A 20,602-nucleotide genomic window follows, 5' to 3' on the forward strand; every position below is an offset into this window, starting at 1 on the left:
ATTGAAAACTATAAATAAAACGCATTATAATCTATAATAACTTTTTATTGTGAAACGAATCTACGAGTTACAATAACATAAATATATCCATTTCTAAACATATAAATCCAAAACAGTCCTTTGTATCACAGTCATTTGCTTGTACTTTACGTTCTTTTAATCTTAAACAATGCTACCTTAAACATATGTTCAACCAGCTATCTATTAGTTCGCTCGAACTACTAAAACTAATTAGAGAGAGAGAGACAAAAGATATGATATTATCTAAATGTTTTTATCATTATTTGCATATTTGCAGCTGAGGCGAATCAAGATGAGACTGCGAACCATAAACATTTAAATCACAATTTAATGAGACGTTCCGGTTAAATTTTGGCTTAAGATTCATAAAAGCACTGTTTGCATCGATTTTTATTTCGCATATGATAATACACAGTATACGATGACTTTTAAATGTGTTGTGTGATTAAATCGATTTACTTAACTTTTAATTTAGGATATCAAAACTGATTCTTTGATTCTTAAATTAAAGACTCATGAATGACAGTTTGCTGAGAGTGGACGTGAACCATAAATCTTAAATCTAGTTTCAAATAGCAGTCAAGCATTCTTTTATGTGAAGTTTTGTCAAAACATTCAGTCAAAACTTCATATAAAAAGAATTCTGACACCCTCAGTCGTATTAGTTCGGACTTCGGTAATACTTCAGTAGCTGTTTCATGTCAACATTGGCCTTAAAAACGCTTAGTTGTAGAACGAGCTTTTGCATTCTGCCATAATGTGCGATGATGAAACTCAGCTGCAGCCCACATTTCTACGCAAAGAACATCTCAATACTAATTGCTTAATGATATCTATTTATGTGGATCAACAATATTAAGAACAGTGAGGCAGCCATCTTGTGAGGCAATGGCGACGGCTTTTCCCGCGTGTGCGCTTGCGATTCCAGTAACTTCTGCGGGCGCACGATATTCGGCTATAGCTCGGCCGTCTAGTGTCCTTTGCGAAAATACATATTAATTTAGATTAGATATATCTTTGTCAGGGAATGCTAGGATTTTTTTAAGAGTCAATTGACTTTTTTTTTTGTTTGGAATAATAAAATATAAATGTACGAATATTGGTGCGACCAATCAGAACAGAGCAAATGCCTCGAGTGGGTTGTGGCGCCATATTGACGATTAATAATGCGTAGAACGCAAGAGAGTTTTGATTGCGGAATCAGTGGAGTATTGTGACGATAAGTTGGACCAAGTTGAGTTTCGTAAATTAGTTATTTAGTAAATTAGGTTAGACTTAAATTACTTATTAGTCTTAAGTTAGGCTAGATCGTAATGTTCCATGATGTCTGAAGACAAATGTATATAGCAAAAAAAAAAAAACTTGAGTTTTAATGTTATTGAAAGCGATCTAAACCCTCTTTATAATTAAAGCTAGTGTTATTTGTTGGTATAAGGAATTAATCTAAATTTTATATTGTACTACAATTCGTGTTTTTTGTGATCGCAATTTATCCACACAACGCCCACTAAGCCTGATGACGATGTCAATTTCGAAGGAGTGAGACACGAATTCTCCTAAATAATATGACCGAACATTCACTTCATTTCATTTTAAAGTATTTAATTTACGTTATACTGTTTTGGGACGAAGAAAATCATTGTCTTATTTTGCTTAAAGTTATAGTTCATCAGATAAGAACTTATTAAACTTGAGAAAAATTAAAATTGTGGCTATGAAACGTATTTTAATTATTTAATAAGGTACAAAAATAAAATTGTCGTTATTAATCTTGTTTTAATTATTTACTAAGGTACCAATCAAATATAAAAAAAATACGAAATCGACTGTAAAATAAGTAAGTCTTTTAGAAACTTACCTGAAGACACGTAACGTCTTTCTTCCACTATGATAATAAAATACATATTCATCAGTGGAGCTGAACATTGTGATGATGGAAAAGACACCTTCGGCTGCCCTCGAGATCAGCTGCTGGGTTGAGGTTCCACGTTTCAACTCAATAAGGTCTAAACCCCCCCGGGAAGGTGCACAGAGACCTGTCTTTCCGTCTTTCGTGCAGGCGCCATTCCAACGAGGAACGAATCTTTAATATAAACGTGTGTTTAAGCTATTGTAAAATTATCAATATTTTACTAAAACAGTGCCACATTGGGACTGATTAAACTGTTATAAATAAGAATATTTTTGGTTAAAACAAGGACGGTAGGTATATACCAAGGACGGTGTATTTTTTGCAGTACTTGTATAATCTTAAATAAAGCAAGCAATATATAAAACTTCTTTAAATTAAAAGCTAAAGACTTCATATATATAGATATGAAAGTACAGAAATAAAAAAGAAAAGAAAGAAAACAAAAATTATGAATGGCCTATCACATTGCAAAAAAATTATGTGGTATTTATAATTATGGGTATATAATACAAAGAACACACCTAACATGTCTCTTAGTCTTTATATCCAGAATCCCTGCTTTATCATTGCCAACCACTCCCACCCAGTGTGGCTTATGTGGTAACGCAACAACCGATTGCATGTCTTTGATTCCACTGTTTTTTATTGGTATTCTAAAAACAATATTGGAATTTACATATAAATGTATTTTTTAAATGCCATTGAAACATGAACGATATACAACATAGATTACAAATAACTAAAATTTGGTCCTTCGAGCCGGATTATCATTTAACATTATGGATTTGCATATTACAGTTTATTATACACCAGACTTCACGATGGTCACGATTTACAATCTCGTCTTGAGTACTGGCAAATGCTTATATCAGTATAACAGGCCATTAAAGAAGATTTACAGTAGAATAGAATGATCCTTCCCTAATCGATTTACCTATGCAACCTGGCTCCAGTCCTGGCATGAAATACATGGAGACATTCTCTCAATGACTTATCCAATCCTGGCGCAACTATGTGATGTTCATCCACTGATACCACAGCTGCCTTATACCCTGTCCCGCGTAATTCATAATCGACTGAATAGATCTTTTCTCCATCTAAATAAAATATTCAGAATATTATAAGTACGGACCCTTGTATATTTACACAGAAACCGACATGCCTAAAAACCATGTGTTTGAGTCATAGACGGCTGATCACCTCCTTGCGTAAGAAAAACTAAATGATGAAGACACAGAATTACGCCCAGAATTTGAAGTGGTAGCTCCAAATGTTCTTTTCACTTCGAGGTGTTATCCACCAAGCCTAAAGGTTTAAACACGAACCAGGTATAGTTCTAGCAACAATAAGCGCAGAAGCAACATTGTCGACGTTATCCGCTGGAATCCGCATTGAAATGGTCACTAACTTGGTGCCATCTTCTAGAAGTAACAGCTGCTTCACGCCCTTCTGTTCTTCTTTGAATACTACCTATAATTGAGAATTACGAATGAAATAAAAAATCTTAAATATATTTATTAATCTTAAATTGACCTAAACAAAGCAATGTTTAATTTTATGTGTAAACATTATTCCCCAACATCCTTACTGAACTCGCAACCCGGTGGCAAAAGAAAACCTGGTAGACCGAGGCTGCATTGTTGGGGTGGAGTTGTCAAGGTCATCAATACAATAGAGACTTGAACTTGGATGCGGGAAGTACTGGAGAGATTGCGATGGTTAAGTATACTTGACGAGTCTAAGACTCAGAAGGGGCTGTATATTCATTCATGATGATGATGATGAAAAATTATATATGCCAAAAAAAGATTACATCAACGATCAGTATGTTGGAAAATACATTTAATTAATTCTGGGATAAAATATAGATTTGTATAAGATAGACAAATACCTGTTGATCTGAGAGGTCCCATATAACAACGTTCCCCGACTCAGCAGTAACTACAGTTTCCCCATTTGGGGTTATTATTGCATGCGTCACAATAGCGCCAAGCGGAGCTTCAGCAAGTTGGGCTAAAAGCCTCCCAGACCCCGTGTCCCAAAGACCCCAGCAACTGCGAGTTACTGTTACAGCTAACTGCTTGTCGCGGGCAAGGCTAGAAAATAAAAATATATATGCATATATTATATGTACAGTGGACTCTCGATAATTTTAAATTCAAAATACCAGAGAAATTTAATAATAAAAAGAAAAAAAAAACTCAAATTTCCAAGTATGTCAAATGTAAGGTTTTATATAGAGATTAGAAAAAATAAGACTTATACCATAACTGCTAAAGCCAAGCTATCTATCCTACTTATCCAGTTTGATATATTCGGTAGTGGGCTGATCGAATTAAAAAAAAACATGGTAAAGTGCGTACACACACAGAAATACACAAAATAACAATCATAATAAAAAAAGATTTAGAGTTAAAATATATATTAAAGAACAAGGTACGTTTTACGTGTGTGCTGTGTAATTGTCAATGACTGATGACTGAATATGCTGAAGAGCGACTGTTCCACAGCGCTGGTCAATCTGCCACAGACCACAGAAGCTAGGTTGTAAGAAAGAAAATATAACTGCCTTCAAAACTGTCGACAACTCGGATAGGTATGATGAACAGACAGTAACCCAACGAATTGTCAAAAACAACTACACATTCGACACCAAAGGACACATTGTTATAAATGTCTCACGATTGTCAAAATCAGTCAACACTTACCTCACAGAATCAATGGGCAATTCCTGTCTGTCAATCTTATGAACCTGCTCAAATATATTATCTATGTTCCATATCTTCACCGTCCTGTCTATGGATGATGTAATCACGTTATTCCAAGTACCGACAGTTAATGGCTCCAGTTGAACTATTCTCCCAAAATGCGCGTCTAAGACTTTTATCAATTTTGTCGTTTCTAGACTCCATACGTAGAGGTTTTTTCTAGAAGTTTAACGAATTTAATACGTGATTCCAGGCTTTACAACTTTCATTAGAATTCAGTTTTCTAGGTCTTATGGGACATTTCGTATGCCCCATTGTATATCTTTATATAAAAATCTTCTGTTAATTCGGGAATGGTTTAAATTAACAATGATTTTTGGTTTTTTTTGTCTGACGTGTGTCCAGGACTACTTCAACAATATCGGTACACCTAGACATATTGCTGCGTACATAAGAAAATATTACTGCGTTGGAATTCGAACACACGACGTCATGCTTGAAACGCAAAAACTTTATTGTTGAGGACAATCGGAAAGTGTGGGGAAATAAAGTTGTGTACAGTGTACATGTGTACATACATAATTAAGAAATCAATTTAATACAGAACTACAATGTTAATAATTGCTCAGATCCTGAGTTTGCTATGTTTATATGAAAAACTATTTAATAGAAATGTACGCAACCCGGCTCGAAGGACCAAAATGTACGTAACTCCATCGAGCGTAACTCTGACGATTTAAGTAATCATCAGCAAATTTTACAGCTTTGCCTCGTACAATACATATACATTTGTTATGTATTACTAGAATCATTACATAAAAAACTGACTAACAAAAAATTTAATAATCTTGTTATATGTGTTTCTTCGTTAATTTTATATTAATCTGAGACACCCTGTACCTCGACACTTGGCATGGACGACAATGACCGTTTGACGCTCTTTGTACCTAACACTAAGATTATAAACCAATTATTTATTTATTTTTTAACTTTGATACATTTGTTATTAGAACAATTTGTGTTCCAGCGTCACATATTTTTTTGTATGTTTGTTTAGTTAATAAATCTTGTAATAAAACGGTCTCACCTCACTCCTGCGACAGCGTATTTATAATTTTTGCTAATCATAAACGAATTCGACTGCGTCATTTTCGTGGATATATTTCTGATTGTGTGGGGTAGTTTTAAAACGATTCCTTCTAAACGCAGATCTTTTTCGGGCTCGTCTTCTTTTTCTGCCTCCTAAAACAGAATTTACCACTGGTAACTTTATTTAACTCAGAATTTATTTTGTTATTATTTTATCAGCTATTTTGGGTATAGCAGAAACAATGTCATAGTAATTCGTATTTTTTTTAATGGAGGTTCAAAGTTATGGGTACAAACAACCCTATATGGGGATTTCATGGTTCTTATTTTAGACTATTCCGTCTAGATATCTACTATCTTCAATACTTTGGAAAAATTGTGGATGGTTTACAAGGAATTTGTGGATAATAAAACAGTCATATGGCACTATTTTTTTGATGTTCATAAATATTGAATTTCGGACTTACATCTTCATTCTCTTCTTTCTCGTCTTTAGGTTTGTCCGTCTCATGGTTTACCCTCGGTATGTAATTATTGAAGTCCCATACAACGAAACTGTATGTTGTAGTTGCTAAAAAAATATACGTAAAGAAAAATAATAAATAAATTTTTCATATGCCGGAAAAAAATGCTGATCAATTTAGATAATAATAAAAACAGATTTAAAAAATGAATGGCCTAAAGATAAAATAAAGAAAAATAACAAGTCATCGGCCCATGGAATACGAAGTCAGTATTTACCAAGAAGCATTCTATCCTTTTTGCCCCTCTTCAGTTGCAGCATGGCTTCCGCAGTGTCAGTTTCCTGATGATGCAATTCTTCTACCTTCATCCACTTCGACTGCTCTTCGTCCAATTCGTATGCGGATATCTGCAACAAAGGTTTAAAAACATTGAATTAGAAGCTGTAGTCTCCTGATGCTGATGGGCCGAAATCACCTTCCCCTCCACCTCTTCTGTCACGGGTATGGTGAAGGAGAACATCGTTAGGAGATTCATGTATTACACCAAAAAAGTTCAGGCTTTCTATTTCAAAATTATCTTCAAGTTATTATAACAACTATTGGAATTTGGGAAATTCGTATTTGACTATGATGATCTGAATGGACGCTCCAAACACGTATACTAAAATTTCGTACGTGCAAAACATTTTTTGAAGTCGTTAAAATTTACGACCAAAAGCAAAAAAATCTAATCACTATTATCTATTCACCTGATAACCCCTCTCCGGATCACTGCTATATACCCGCCCCCAGGTTTTGTCCAGACTGACTGCTCCCCGGCAGCGCAGCGGTTGCATCCACTTTCCGGCTTTACAGAAGTGAACTAGAAGCCTGTCGTCATCCAAATCCCCACTCCACATTAGGAGCACTAGGTTTTCCAAGTCACGAAAGTCCATGGCTGCAAATTTATTACATTAAATGAAGATAAACTCAAAATATTTTTTTCTAATTTGAGAAATTCTATTCTAATTCTAATATGAAAAAAAAACATACGGAAACAAATTAAAAGTACAGGTTTATTAAAAGTATTTTTAATGTCAAAGACAATATAGGTCTTACTAGCGACCCGCCCCGGCTTCGCACGGGTGCAATGCTGATACTTAATACACTACAGAAAATCTGTGAACGTTGTATATAAAAATGTGTATATAAAAATTATTTTGATAAAACTCTTAGGGTTCAGCCTGGGTTTGCAATGTAAGCGGAAAAAATGTAATTATTTACGACATCACATTAGAAACCTCAAAAATAACAGTACTTCTCTACTATTAAATGGATGTTATTATACATATAAACCTTCCTCTTGAATCACTCTATCTATTAAAATGTCCTATGTCACAGTGACCACACACGCAAGTACGCAAAACGTCGGATAAATTTAAAATTATGTTAAATAATTATAAGTTTATAATAGATAGATTCAATCCGTTAAAAGTGTTTTCTTTAAAAGTATTTATTTAAAGTTTTTAAACACATTCAAATCATGGCAAACAAAAATTTTCTCCATAAAATCTCTAATACAAATGGCCAGCCGACGGCGTGTTATTACAAAACAAAACTGAGGCCCAGAGCTAAAAGGTCTCAGACACCGGCTTTGTTATTTTAAACGAGAGCTGATCTAACATAGATATTCAAATGGTTTTTTTATATAGTAAAAAGTATATACAATGTGTATGCCCCTTTTTAGTTAGTAAAATTACTTGAATCCAGGTCTTTCGTAACTTATTTAGTAATACGTGTATTATGCGAATGTATATATGTGTGGGTGTTTGTATGAGTGTGATTCTGTTGGTTTGTGGGTGTGTGTGTACGTTTGTACGTGTTAGTGTGTGTGCGTGCGCGTGTGTGCGTACGTGTAAAATTATATAATAACTAGCATTAGTTCCTCCACTTCTATAGTTATGCTATTAGTATAAAGTAAATATTAGCAAAGTTCCAACAATTTTAAACCAGTATTACTCACACAATATTTCCCAAGAAATTTCGTCGTATGGCTCAGTGGTGGGAGCCGTGATTGTCTGCTCGTGTTCACCCCTCGTATTGTATTGGACCCAGGATTGGGGTCCGTATATTATCATGTGATGGTTTAGTACGAAAACACCGCGTACCGTTTCACCTGGAATCATTAATTGTTCATTTTTTTTATGCCGAGAAAATTACATATACCATATACCACATGTTATATATCATATACCACACAACTATTAATTAAAGATTTAATTTTTTAATTCCTCGCTAAACGAATAAATATCCCAATACAGCGAGAAAATGCTGCCAACGTTAAAGGTACACACAGGAACCAAAATTTTTAAATTTTGTTTAATTTTTTGATTATCAACTTTTGACTATTATTATATAAAAAGTTAACAAGCGGCTTACAAGAATTTTAGATAATTTTAATATTTTTTAATTGCGTACATAAAAAAAGTTATTAAATAAATTACCTTCATCTAATGGATTTTCGATTGTTATATATTCGCTTGTCAGCATGTTTAGTAATATTGACTGTAAAAAATAAATTAATATTAAGGGTATGGTTAGGAACGCCATAGAAAATAAAAGCGGTAATAGAAAAAGATGCCCACGGATTTACAAGCCAATTCAACATTGGGTAAAAGGCCAGAAACGCACTGGCGAGTCTCTGTAATCGTGTGTCCATCGGGCGACGGTATCACTAAGCAGTAAAAAAGGCGGAACAAAAAACTGCAAGAAATAAAAAAAAACTGATAAAAAAACCGTAATAAAAATAAAAAACTTAATAAAAAAACTGTTTAAAAAAAAACCGTAGGTATTAATCAAATTACGTAAAAAAAAAATAAGAAAAAAAAGAAAAATCATATAAAACGTTCCATTTCGATTTCTCTTCAAGATGGAATAAAATAATATTATGTTAAACATTAAAAATAAATTAAGTCTCTGTACCGATTTCATTATCTCTTTCTTTTTGCATCATACCGTAAACACAGTACTACTAAATAAAGAAGACTCAGTTTGGACCAAACTAACGTTTGAACGAACTTACGACAGAATTGTTGGTCGATGCAGCAGCCCATTTGTTATCAGGTGACAACTCCAAGTTCTGCATAATTCCTTCCAACTGAGGACACAGGTCCCTGGCCAGGTCTGACGTCGAGAGGTCCCAGGAGATGACCCTACTCGATATGGACACCACGTAACGTTTGTCAGAGCTCAATCGGAACGCGAACACCGCGAACTGGTGACCTTCGAGGGAATACTGGAAAAGGCCATCGACTTAGGGTTATATCCGGGTTAGGGTTGCATAATAATTATAGCTAACAAGCGATCTCTTCCAGGCAACCCTAGTAGGGGGAGACATAAAAAAAAGGTGGGAGAAATGCAATAAAAAGGTATAGAATCTTAATCAAAAGTAATACAAAAAATATTATTAAGAATAACTAAAAAATCTACACAGATTCATGAATGGTAATGCAATACAAAAGAAATGGAAATGCAAGAATTACACAATGCACGATTAATATTATATGTATAATATAATTTTAATTCTTAATTCAAGTTAATTAAATGCTTTTTTCAATGATGTTTTGATATTTTAAAAGAGTGCCGAGAGATTTTTACGCTAGCTTTTTCTTTTCTATTACAAAGGTCGCGAGTGCGTTACCGGAGTTTTAAGAATTGTTAAGCTCTTTTCTTTAGCACAGTTATGCTTACTGCCCTTCGTATTCTTGGTGGGGGACCAAGAATACGAAGGGCAGTAAGCATCTGATGCTGAATGTTCCGGAAATGTTTGGTAATTTCTTTTCGAATTGTACTATCATACTATATATATATAAATATATCTTAATATATATATTTCTTGTGTGCGTGTGTATGTGACTGAACTCCTCCTAAACGACTGGACCGATTTAGACGAAATTTTTTGTGTGTGTTCAAGGGGATCTGGGAATGGTTTAGATTCACAATTTTGTCCGCTGGACAATGTTTTTTTAATTAATTTTCAATTTATTAGTTGTTGTTGATTTTGGAATGTTTTACATTGGATCCGACAGACGGCGCTACCATCGCAGTGTCAAATTTTAAATAATATTCGAATTTTAATTTTACTCTGTCCCGAAATTTAAAAAAGTTTTGTTATCATTGTGTTATATCGTGTGTGACCATGTGCTGGATCGTTAGATATTGTCATAACATTTGAATAATAATTTTCATCAAAATGGCTTATTAAAAATTGAAGTTTTGAAATTAAAGACGTGTAGACAGGACAACGTCTGTCGGATCCGTTAGTATATATATATATATATATATATATATATATATATATACATTTTTTTAAATAAATGTATATATATATATATATATACATTTTTTTAAATAAATGAACAAGTTTTTTTATAAAACCAAATTTTTCATACTATCAAACCAGTTAATTTCTCTTTCTCTTCACTTACTTTTAAAGGTCCTCCAGGTGTATGCAAGCAATGATGCGATGGCAACAAAGCACAGTGGTTTTTCCCCTTATCATGACACTGCTTGAGCAAGGAAGACACAGCTGGATTTTGACCAGCCTCGGGCAGCAGTCGCCCAACCAGTTGTGGTGCTAGCATATCGGGATATGTTCCTAATATGGCACCGCCGAGGCGCAATGCGTCAGCGACGAGCATTAGTTCTCTGAAATACATACAAATATATATATACATATACATATCATAATTGAAGATTGGTTTTATTAAATTTCTGATGGATTGGTTGTTTTTTTTTAAAGTTCTTTTGTTTTTTTTATAAATAAAGATTTTTTAATTTATTATAATAAATGGATTTTCTTTATGAGAAAATATTTTTATTGATTAAAAAAAAAGGGTTCGTTTATAAAAATATTTTTCTCTATTAAAACAAGGTTTTAAATGTATTAACAACAACTTTAAATTTATTATTAGAACAAAACCACTTTGCCAACCAAATTGCGAACGGTCATTACAAAATATCAATTTCAATTCGGATTTAATAAGACGAAATTTGACGTGTGTCAGGCACAAAAGGGTGATCACCATTTATAAAAATATGAGGCTAAGACCGAGATGGAGAATTGATGATATAGAATTAATTCAGATCCAATTCTTAAAAGGCCAACACACTCGCGAGTCTTCTGTGAATGTCCATGGGCGGTATCAATTCTATAAAAATAGTCAAATCTTTATGTAGTTTTAATACCTGACAGCATCCTTATTAACATGTAGTTTAGCATCCTCGAAGTCAGCCAACACGGCCTGAAGGGGGCAGCAGTTGAGTTTCGCGTGTAACCACTCGTAGTTAAACAGAACTTCGGCGTACAGGTCGGTGAAGCGTTTAGACCTAACCAGGTGGAACGGCAGCTCACCGAACTTTAAAGAACCAAAGATAAACTTTTATTACAAGGATTACTGGATTTTTTGATGAACTTTTACTGTTACTATAATCACGGATTAATCAATTAAACGTAGCCAAAGAATAGAATACTATCTCTGTTATATATCGACCTATCAATTTATCGGCGTAAGATTGAAATGTCTTGAACAGACAGCACATTAAATGCATCCATGCTGGAAAGAATGAAGAAAAAGAAATGCTTATGATGGTTAGGAAAAGGAAACTAGAGTATTTAGGGTTTATCCCTTATAATTTTGAAAATGTGTTATTTGTGTTTCTTTGTAACAAAGTGTGAATAAATAAATAATAAATATTTCGGGCACGTCGTACGTAACACCAAACAATACGAGTTTTGAAAACTTTAAAATATTTAACCCATCTCATCTCATTCGTCATCCCAGACGCGGGCTATGTGATCGGCCCATTTCCACTTTAACTGTTTTATGTTAAGGCTTCGTATTACACCGTCTTTAACTTCGTCTATCATGTCTGTCATGTACGAGTAGTCGGAGTTTATCTTGTGAATAACCATTAATTTATCAAAAACTCTTAAGTAAAAGCTGTAGTCACGTGACACAAAACAGTCACAGATAAGTCGAATAGACGATAACATAGTGTTGGAGTTTAAAATGGCCGCTAGTTAAACGGCTGTTTAGTAAACAGGCTAGGCTGTTGATTGAATGGCTAACTAAGCTAGTAGGCTGTGATAGCAATTTAGCGATAAAAAAAAAACAGTGGCGCTACAACCTCTTTAAGTCCTGGCCTCAGATTTTTTTAATCTGTTTTATGAACATTTTTTAATTCTAATAGACAAGTAGGTGACCAGCCTCCAGTGCCTGACATATGTCGTCGACTTTTTGGGTCTAAGACATGTCGATTTCCTCACGATGTTTTCCTTCACCATTCGAGCAAATGCGCACATAGAAAGAAAGTCCATTGGCGCACAGCCCGGGATCGAACCAACGACCTCAGGTATGAGAGTCGCACGCTGAAGCCACTAGGCCAACACTGCTCGACGATAGCGATAACATCTAAATAAATATATTCAGCAAAAGATTTAAAAACGCTCCTCTTAAATCTGTTTTTGGATAAGTATTGTGATATCTAAAAATATAATAATTCTAAGTAATTCAAAAGCTACCTTCCTCAAGTTGTATCTCTTGCTGGAGCCATCAGCGGAAGTGAAGACTAAAGGTTGAAGCGGCACTTTCCGGTCTGCCACTCCCTCTTTGTCAGCCAAGTTGAACCTGTGTCTTTGTATTTCTGTGTACTTAAAAGGCTTGGGTGTACCCCCGCCCCAGATACCTGTAAAATTATAGTTTAACTGTGAATACTAGAAGACAGCCGTGCTGAAATATTTGGCATCTTGAAAAGGATTTAACTAAGACATCTGTTGCTGTCAAATCATTTTATATGTTGAAGTTTGACACATTTGACAGCGCTCAAAACGAGATTGTGATACGATCTAGAATATGGGCCATGAAATACATCTGTTTGACGAAATTTCAGTGTGTTATCATTTATAATTTACTAGCAGACTCGGCCAAGCGTTGCTGTGGCTAAGGTTTTTGTTATATTACATAGTAGTAAATTAATCAAGGGAAACCGTAGGAGAACTTATGTGAAACGTTGGTACCACGACACGGACCTAAACTAAACTACCTTTAACTCAGCGCCATCTGTTAGAATTGTATCAAATAATAAAGAAATGTTAATGTTATCGTAATTTTAGTAAGGATGCCTATTTTTTTTGAAAATGAAATATAGCCTATGTCACTCAGGAATGATGTAGCTTTCCAATAGTGAAAGAATTTTTCAAATCTGCCAAGTAGTTTCGGAGCCTATTCAATTCATACAAACAAACAAACAAACAAAAAATCAAACCTTTCCTCTTTATAATATTAGTATAGACAACTACATAAATAATTGAAGTTTACATATATTTTCAAAAGTAATGAGAGGCCCGAAAGAAATGAAGTATATTAGTTATATAGATGAACTTAGGTTGAAATGAAACTTTAGTAATTAAATTGGTAACAAAAGAATTAAGTTGGTTGAATAAATAGATGCCAGGATTTTTAGATTAAAATTTAAATTATTCATGAACTTTATTTTTGGGATAAAAAATTTAACATCGCTGGAAACTTTACTAAGAACAAAATTCAGAAAAGTTAGCATCGGTGGTGAAGATTGGCAGATAATGCTTTAGATAGAGAGATGAAGCCAGTCAGAGCAGGTCTACTATCTTACTCATCTCTTTAGAACATCCCAGACATGCTCAATAGAGGTAAAAAGAGTCATTACAGAAGAGTGGGAAGGTATTCATCAAAACGTTATACAGATGTTATTATATTACTTCTCAGAAGGATTCATGGTGTGGTTTCAAGAAGTAACACTCGTTACTATGTTTTTTTTACGGTTGAAACGTCACGAAAATGTGCAGCGTTTTTGTCGAAGAAAAGGGAGAGAGCAATTGAGACCCATTGAGAGAGAACGAGAAAGGAACATATACAGTGTGAATATATAGTGATACAAATACATAGAGTAATCATATAAAAAAGCACAATGTGTATCTACTTAATTTGATAGTCAGCTGATTAATTAAAAATTACTAATAAAAACTAGAATTAGAAGTAAATAGTAAAACTATGTTTCTTTTTGTAAAATTTATATTCCCCATAATTGTCATGTATAATAGACTGCTTGTAGCAGATACTGTAAAAAATTCTTATATGTGTGGTGTACTTCAATATATAAATAAAAATGCCGACCACTTTTTGTATGGCCGTGACAATAAATATAGAACAGTATCACGATTACCTAAGTAATAATCAGCAATCATAGAATGAAAGTACATAGCCATATTCATGTTCTTGAAATATCTCTCACGGGCTGTGTCTCTGAACTGACGATGGTACCAGTTCATCACCGATACTCCATCTGCTTCTCTCTCTGACAGGTAGTTTGGAAGGTCATTGCGGATTCTGGAAAAAAAATTCAGGTAAGAGATTTTGTAATGATTAAAAGATTTTCAAGGCAGTTTTTGCCGCGAACCACCACTTTCTGGAACCAGCTAGTATTTCGGAACCAATTCGACTTAGAGTCCTTCAAGAAAAGAGCATACCGATTCTTAAAAGGCCGGCAACGCACTTACAAGCCCTATTAACATCAGATGTTCTATAAAAAAAGATTCTAAAACTGTCAATTTATTGAAAGGTTAAGGTTTTTCTTCCAATTCTCTGAAGAATGTAGGCCTCATATAGGCCGCATTTATATCGCTTATATTCTAGCAGCAACCCTAGAATACTCTTATGGGTCGCTATAAATCAGTAGAATATTTTTCTTAAACCCTTACCTAGTCCATAACAGTGGTGGTATTCTCCTAACAGGTGGTAGATGGTATTGATAGACGTCATCCAGGACTCTATCGTCCAGTGAAATGAGGTCTTCTAACTCTGTCTCCGAAAGACCGCTACGAGCTGCAGTTATATACGCCAATGCGTGGAATACTAGAAGACGGCCGTGCTAAAATATTTGGCGCCTTGAAAAGGATTTAATGAAGACGTCTGATGCTGTCAAATCATTTTGACACATTTGACAGCGCTCAAAACGAGATTGTAATACGAACTAAAATATGGGCCATGAAATATATATGATGAAATTTCAGTTTGTTCAGTATCAGTTTATTATCTTGTTTAGACCAGTTAAAATTAAATTCAATTCGACTTAGGGTCCTTCAAGAAAAGAGCGTACCAATTCTTAAAAGGCCGGCAACGCACTCGCGAGCCCTTTGGCATTGAGAGTGTCCATGGGCGGCGGTATCACTTAACATCAGGTGAGCCTCCTGCCCGTTTGCCCCCTTTTCTATTAAAAAAAAAAATATAATTCACACATCCAGGTATAAATATATATGTATTTATATATATATGTTGCTCTAAACAGGTTATAGGTCGCAGATTCGATCCCCGGCTGTGCACTAATGTACTTTCATTGAAGGTGAAGGCGGCGTATGTCAGGCACAGGAGGCTGATCACCTATTTGCCTATTCAATTGACAAATGATCATGAAACGGATACAGAAATCTGAGGCCCAGACCTAATAATGTTGTAGTGCCACTATATATTATTTATTATTATTTATACTTCATTTTTTTATTAATTTGGTTATGTAATTATGCCCTTTATCTTAGTTTTTTTTCTAGGGTGTCTCTCAACTAATTTATGTTCCTTGAATTTTTTAAGTAGCGAAGTTTAAGTAATGAACTTTGTGTAACCCTGAGATTAATGTCATACCTGCTTCTCGATTCTTTCAAAGAGCATCATGATGGAATCCATCACAGTGGACGCCAAGTGTGTATCCTGGGGCTTTGTGTAACTTCTCCATCTACAAACCTGACATTGACCATTATTACTTGAGCTCAAGTTTTTGAAGTTGTACTTTCATTGGTGCGATAGAGAAAATGATGAGAGTAAATTTCTACGATGCGTGGGCACACCGTCACAAAAAACCGACACCATGAAGTTTTCTCAATATTGTAGTTTTTTTAAATTTAAACAGTGTGAATAAACAAATATTATCTTGGTGTTTTTAAGTCATATACGACGGTGATAGTATTTACTAATTATTTATTTATTTAAATAAAATCTTTTTGATTAATTTTAATATTTATCGTTTATCATTACTGCATTTTAGTTTTTTTTCCATACGCCAAAGAAGTATAACTTCTAACGCGTGTACATAAGTACATAATCTTTTTATCATTAGTTAACTCACCTCAGCGAAGACCAATTTAACGAAAATAGGCAAAGAGCACTGTCCTATGGCGTTGGAGACCAACCTCCACTGGTAGTTTGAGAGGTCACGGGCTGCAGCCGCCATCCATAATCTTAAAAAAAATATTAACAAAGTATTATCTTAATATATATATTTCTTGTGTGCGTGTGTATGTGACTGAACTCCTCCTAAACGACTGGACCAATTTTGATGAAATTTTTTGTGTCTGTTCGTGGAGATTCGAGAATGGTTTAGATTCACAATTTTGTCCGCTGGACAATGTTTTTTTTAATTAATTAGTAGTTGTTGATTTTGGAATATTTTACATTGGATCCGACAGACGGCGCTACCATCGCAGTGTCAAATTTTAAATAATATTCGAATTTTAATTTTAGTCTGTCCCGACAGTTAGCGGTGCGATCAAATTAAAAAAAAGTTTTGTTATCATTGTGTTATTGTAGACCACGTGCTGGATCGTTAGATATTGTCATAACATTTGAATAATAATTTTCATCAAAATGGTCCAGAATGTTTTAGCTTATTAAAAAAAGTTTGAAAATTTCAAATTAAAGACGTATAGACAGGACAACGTCTGTCGGATCCGCTAGTTAATATAAAAATATTTGTAAATTAATATAATAATAATATACTTGGAGACCAGTAGGTCGGCGTAAGTAGCCAGCAATTAGCGGGAGATGGCACAGGATTAGACAAGATTCTTGTTTCCGAGGCCATGACACTTTTTGGACTGCAGTACCCGCGGAGTACACGATATACAAAAATTAAGTGTATATGTATGTCTTTTATATACAAATTAAACCTTTTAAATATCTGTGTATATTACTAGAATAAATTAGTATTTCAGCGAAAAGAAACACGAATTTAATAAACTTAATGTCTCAGAATTACTTATTATGTCACGCATATTTGTCAAGAATAATTTAATAAATTGTGATTGTAGGCTATGGCTATACACACATTTTAAACACTGTTTAAATTCAAAATTATGAAATAAAAATAAATAAATGTCGTAATTAAAAAGCACTGATGATGAATCTGAATATACTTACTTTAATACTTGCATTGCTAAATCTTCACCCAAAGCCTTAACTTCTAGAAAGTTCTCTTCAGAGTCGATCATGCGACGGAGTACGTCATATTCTTTGGAAACTTCTGGATTTGTTTCTTCACACGCGCACGTCACTATAATCTGAAATCGTTTGTTTTTCATGTAAAAAATAATGCAATCAAGTTTTCTAAAATATTGTATTTATAATATTGTTTTTATATTTAAGTAATGAAAAAAAAGTATAATTATTACTAACATTTATTTTTTCGTGCTAAAAAATAATTAAAAAAAACTGTCAAACATTTTAATATTTTCAATTAACGCAATTAAAATTTAAAATAGTTAATTTATGCCGTTAAGTATAAATTTTATATAAAAAAGTATTTCTTTCCTGAATCACAAAATGAAACGAATTTCACACAGAAAAACAGAGTCCCGACCCATATGATGCAAGAAAAATCTATTTATTTTGTTCAATAAAAAATAGATATTTACTTATTTCTGCACACTTCGTTACATTTATACAAAAACAAATAACAAAAAAAATTATAAGGGATGCAATGGGCGGCCTTATTTTAATAACAAGAGATCCCTTCAAGGCAACTGTAGTAAGTGAAAAGTCTAAAGAAAGAAATATGGATATAGTTCAAGAAGTGCATAATTAAATCTTAGTACCCGGAAGACGGACCGCTTAGCTCACTATTTTTTTATTTAAATTTTTTTTTTGGAAATTATATTTAAGTACAAATTACATACTAATAAAATGGTGAAATATGAATAATATCTTTTGATTTATTGACAGAATAATAAAAAAAATATGAACTGGTTATTTAAAGAAAAAAATCATGAGTGTGATAAAACACAAATAAATGACATTTTCCAGAAATGATTCCTAGCTATTTATCGCCCCCGAAACCCCCCGTATACTAAATTTCAATAAAATCGTTGGAGCTGATTCCGAGATTCCAATTATTATATATATATATAAATAAAATATATAGAACCCTTATTGAAGAAAAAAAAACATACTAAAAAGCTAATCTTACGAATCCATTAGTTATAAAGCAAAACAAGAGAAAGGAAATACTATGATATGGTTAAGAAATATGAAGAAGAGTTTTAAAATATGTTACCTTACAATGCGGTGGTAATCTAGAAGGTAACCAAGAAACCTTATTATTCTCAGTACCAATCCCGGTCAATTGATCGACAGAGTCCAAAAACAATAGAAGAGGCTGTTGCTGTGTCGCCATCGTCAATAATTGTTTAAAATGCGCTGTTAACGGTACTAAATCGTCTGGAATGCTCTCAAATGGTAGAGCGAAGTTGTATGATATCTGAAATTTTAATGTAAATTCAAAAAAAGGTCCCATATTACCAATAAAATGTCAGTGGTAAACAAACTTTTATATATATATTTTTTAAACTTCTTGTACATCTTAATGCTTCTACATAAGAATAAAATGCAAGGTATGATGGGACAAGCACTTATTAAATAAAACTATGGATGATTAAATTATAATAACTACAGCAAAATTGATTTGCTGTCTAGGAATATCCAGGATGGATTTTCTGGACAAATGGGGTGATTATGATGCCTAGGGTATTTAGAGGGTACACGGAATTTAAATTTAGTTAAACGGTTGGGGCAATCTAGATGATGAAATATCTTAAACACAAATCATCAATTTTCAACAATATAGGTATAGACATAACATTCATTTATTAACACACACAAAACAATAATTAATTAAAAAATGGCAAAAAACTACTGAAAAAGAAAAGGTACATTTTCAGTATGTAATGTGTGTGTTATTGTTGTAACTGGGCCTGACTCAGCATCATGCTGGGGAGCAGACGTGTTCCACAGTTCTGGCCTTTCTGATAGAGACCACAACAGTTAGTTTCCGCCTCAGACGCAATGAAAGAAAAATAATAATAATAGTAAAAATTAAGAGTAAAGAAGACTTGGAAGATTTGTGTCTTAAAGTATATTAAATATAAAAATAATAAATACAATTTATAAAATTATGTATTCCTAAAAATATTAAGAAAAAAATCAACAAATCGCTCGATCAGTTAAAATAAAATATGTTTAATATGGAATTTAAGATACATATATATAATAGGTATAACTTATTCCACGTCTTTAAAGAATCTGTAGGCATATAACATACTACCCTACTCATCGGCAAAGAAGACAAGAGGGCGTAGGACGAGAGAAAAAGGAGAAGAAGAGAGAATTTGAAGAAGTCGACTGACCTGTTGACAGATTGATATCAATGTCGGTGTAAGTGCACTAGAATCCGGTGTAGTCCCCAAGAACCGAATAATATTTGTCGTACGGGCCTCCGCAAACCACAAATTTAGGGACATGGCAGAACTCTTCGCTAGGAGACTTGTTTTGCCGCAACCACCTATATTGGGGAATTGTTTCAATAAAATAATGTTTAACAAATCGTATTACGTTATTTAAACGTAACTTCCGTACAAAGTCTTAACTAATAAATAGATTACAGAAATCCATAAAAATATGATGAAAATTTAACAAAAATCGGTTGCGTACTTTTTGAGTGAATAGCGTACATACATACTGAGTAAAAAAAAGAGTGTGTATACTTATGTACACGCGTTAGAAGTTATACTTCTTTGGCGTATGGAAAAAAAATAACTAAAATGCAGTAGTGATTGACGATAAATATTGAAATTAATCAAAAGGATTTTATTTAAATAAATAAATTATTAGTAAATACTATCACCGTCGTATATGAAATTGATTTAAGAACACCAAAAAAATATTTATTTATTCACACTGTTTAATTGTACTGTTACGAAACACGTGTTCAAAATATAAAAATACTTTCAAATAGATTTTTTTGTGATTGTGATTAGACGGAGAATATGTCTTATTTAATAGTCTTCATTTGACATAAATAACTGAAATCAATTAAGTCAATCTATTTTTTCTCCTTTACGTCAGTCACATCTATGCTTATCGCAACTTCATTGTATTCTGGTATATAACTCTGTATGACGTAAGAGTATACTAAAACATGGTTTCTTTTGCGTTTAAGTTAATCCATCCATAATATTTTTGTAGATACTATCTATGTATCTTTGGATATGTCTTTAGCATAATTTTTGT

At 33.4% G+C, this 20,602-nt stretch overlaps 1 protein-coding gene across 1 annotated transcript in view; it reads right to left on the bottom strand.

The window, feature by feature from the left end:
* Nucleotides 1-70: 70 nt before the first annotated feature.
* LOC111004304 (NACHT and WD repeat domain-containing protein 2) overlaps nucleotides 71-20,602 on the bottom strand; it is a 33,722-nt gene continuing 13,190 nt past the window's right edge. The window contains exons 10-33 of the mRNA XM_022275294.2: nucleotides 19,720-19,874; nucleotides 18,591-18,794; nucleotides 17,459-17,598; nucleotides 16,389-16,500; nucleotides 15,908-16,006; nucleotides 14,971-15,140; nucleotides 14,436-14,599; nucleotides 12,757-12,920; nucleotides 11,421-11,590; nucleotides 10,661-10,880; nucleotides 9,256-9,468; nucleotides 8,678-8,738; nucleotides 8,197-8,349; nucleotides 6,944-7,131; nucleotides 6,472-6,601; nucleotides 6,198-6,301; nucleotides 5,729-5,883; nucleotides 4,642-4,860; nucleotides 3,825-4,029; nucleotides 3,259-3,403; nucleotides 2,868-3,030; nucleotides 2,455-2,586; nucleotides 1,880-2,104; nucleotides 71-999 (exon numbers count right to left, since the gene is read on the bottom strand). Coding sequence (XP_022130986.2) covers nucleotides 855-999; nucleotides 1,880-2,104; nucleotides 2,455-2,586; nucleotides 2,868-3,030; nucleotides 3,259-3,403; nucleotides 3,825-4,029; nucleotides 4,642-4,860; nucleotides 5,729-5,883; nucleotides 6,198-6,301; nucleotides 6,472-6,601; nucleotides 6,944-7,131; nucleotides 8,197-8,349; nucleotides 8,678-8,738; nucleotides 9,256-9,468; nucleotides 10,661-10,880; nucleotides 11,421-11,590; nucleotides 12,757-12,920; nucleotides 14,436-14,599; nucleotides 14,971-15,140; nucleotides 15,908-16,006; nucleotides 16,389-16,500; nucleotides 17,459-17,598; nucleotides 18,591-18,794; nucleotides 19,720-19,874 — 3,836 coding nt within the window. The 3' untranslated portion in view covers nucleotides 71-854. The remainder of the gene's footprint in view (nucleotides 1,000-1,879; nucleotides 2,105-2,454; nucleotides 2,587-2,867; nucleotides 3,031-3,258; nucleotides 3,404-3,824; nucleotides 4,030-4,641; nucleotides 4,861-5,728; nucleotides 5,884-6,197; nucleotides 6,302-6,471; nucleotides 6,602-6,943; nucleotides 7,132-8,196; nucleotides 8,350-8,677; nucleotides 8,739-9,255; nucleotides 9,469-10,660; nucleotides 10,881-11,420; nucleotides 11,591-12,756; nucleotides 12,921-14,435; nucleotides 14,600-14,970; nucleotides 15,141-15,907; nucleotides 16,007-16,388; nucleotides 16,501-17,458; nucleotides 17,599-18,590; nucleotides 18,795-19,719; nucleotides 19,875-20,602) is intronic.

The sequence above is a fragment of the Pieris rapae genome, chromosome 18, assembly GCF_905147795.1.
Source record: "Pieris rapae chromosome 18, ilPieRapa1.1, whole genome shotgun sequence".
Classification (NCBI taxonomy): Eukaryota; Metazoa; Arthropoda; class Insecta; order Lepidoptera; family Pieridae; genus Pieris; species Pieris rapae.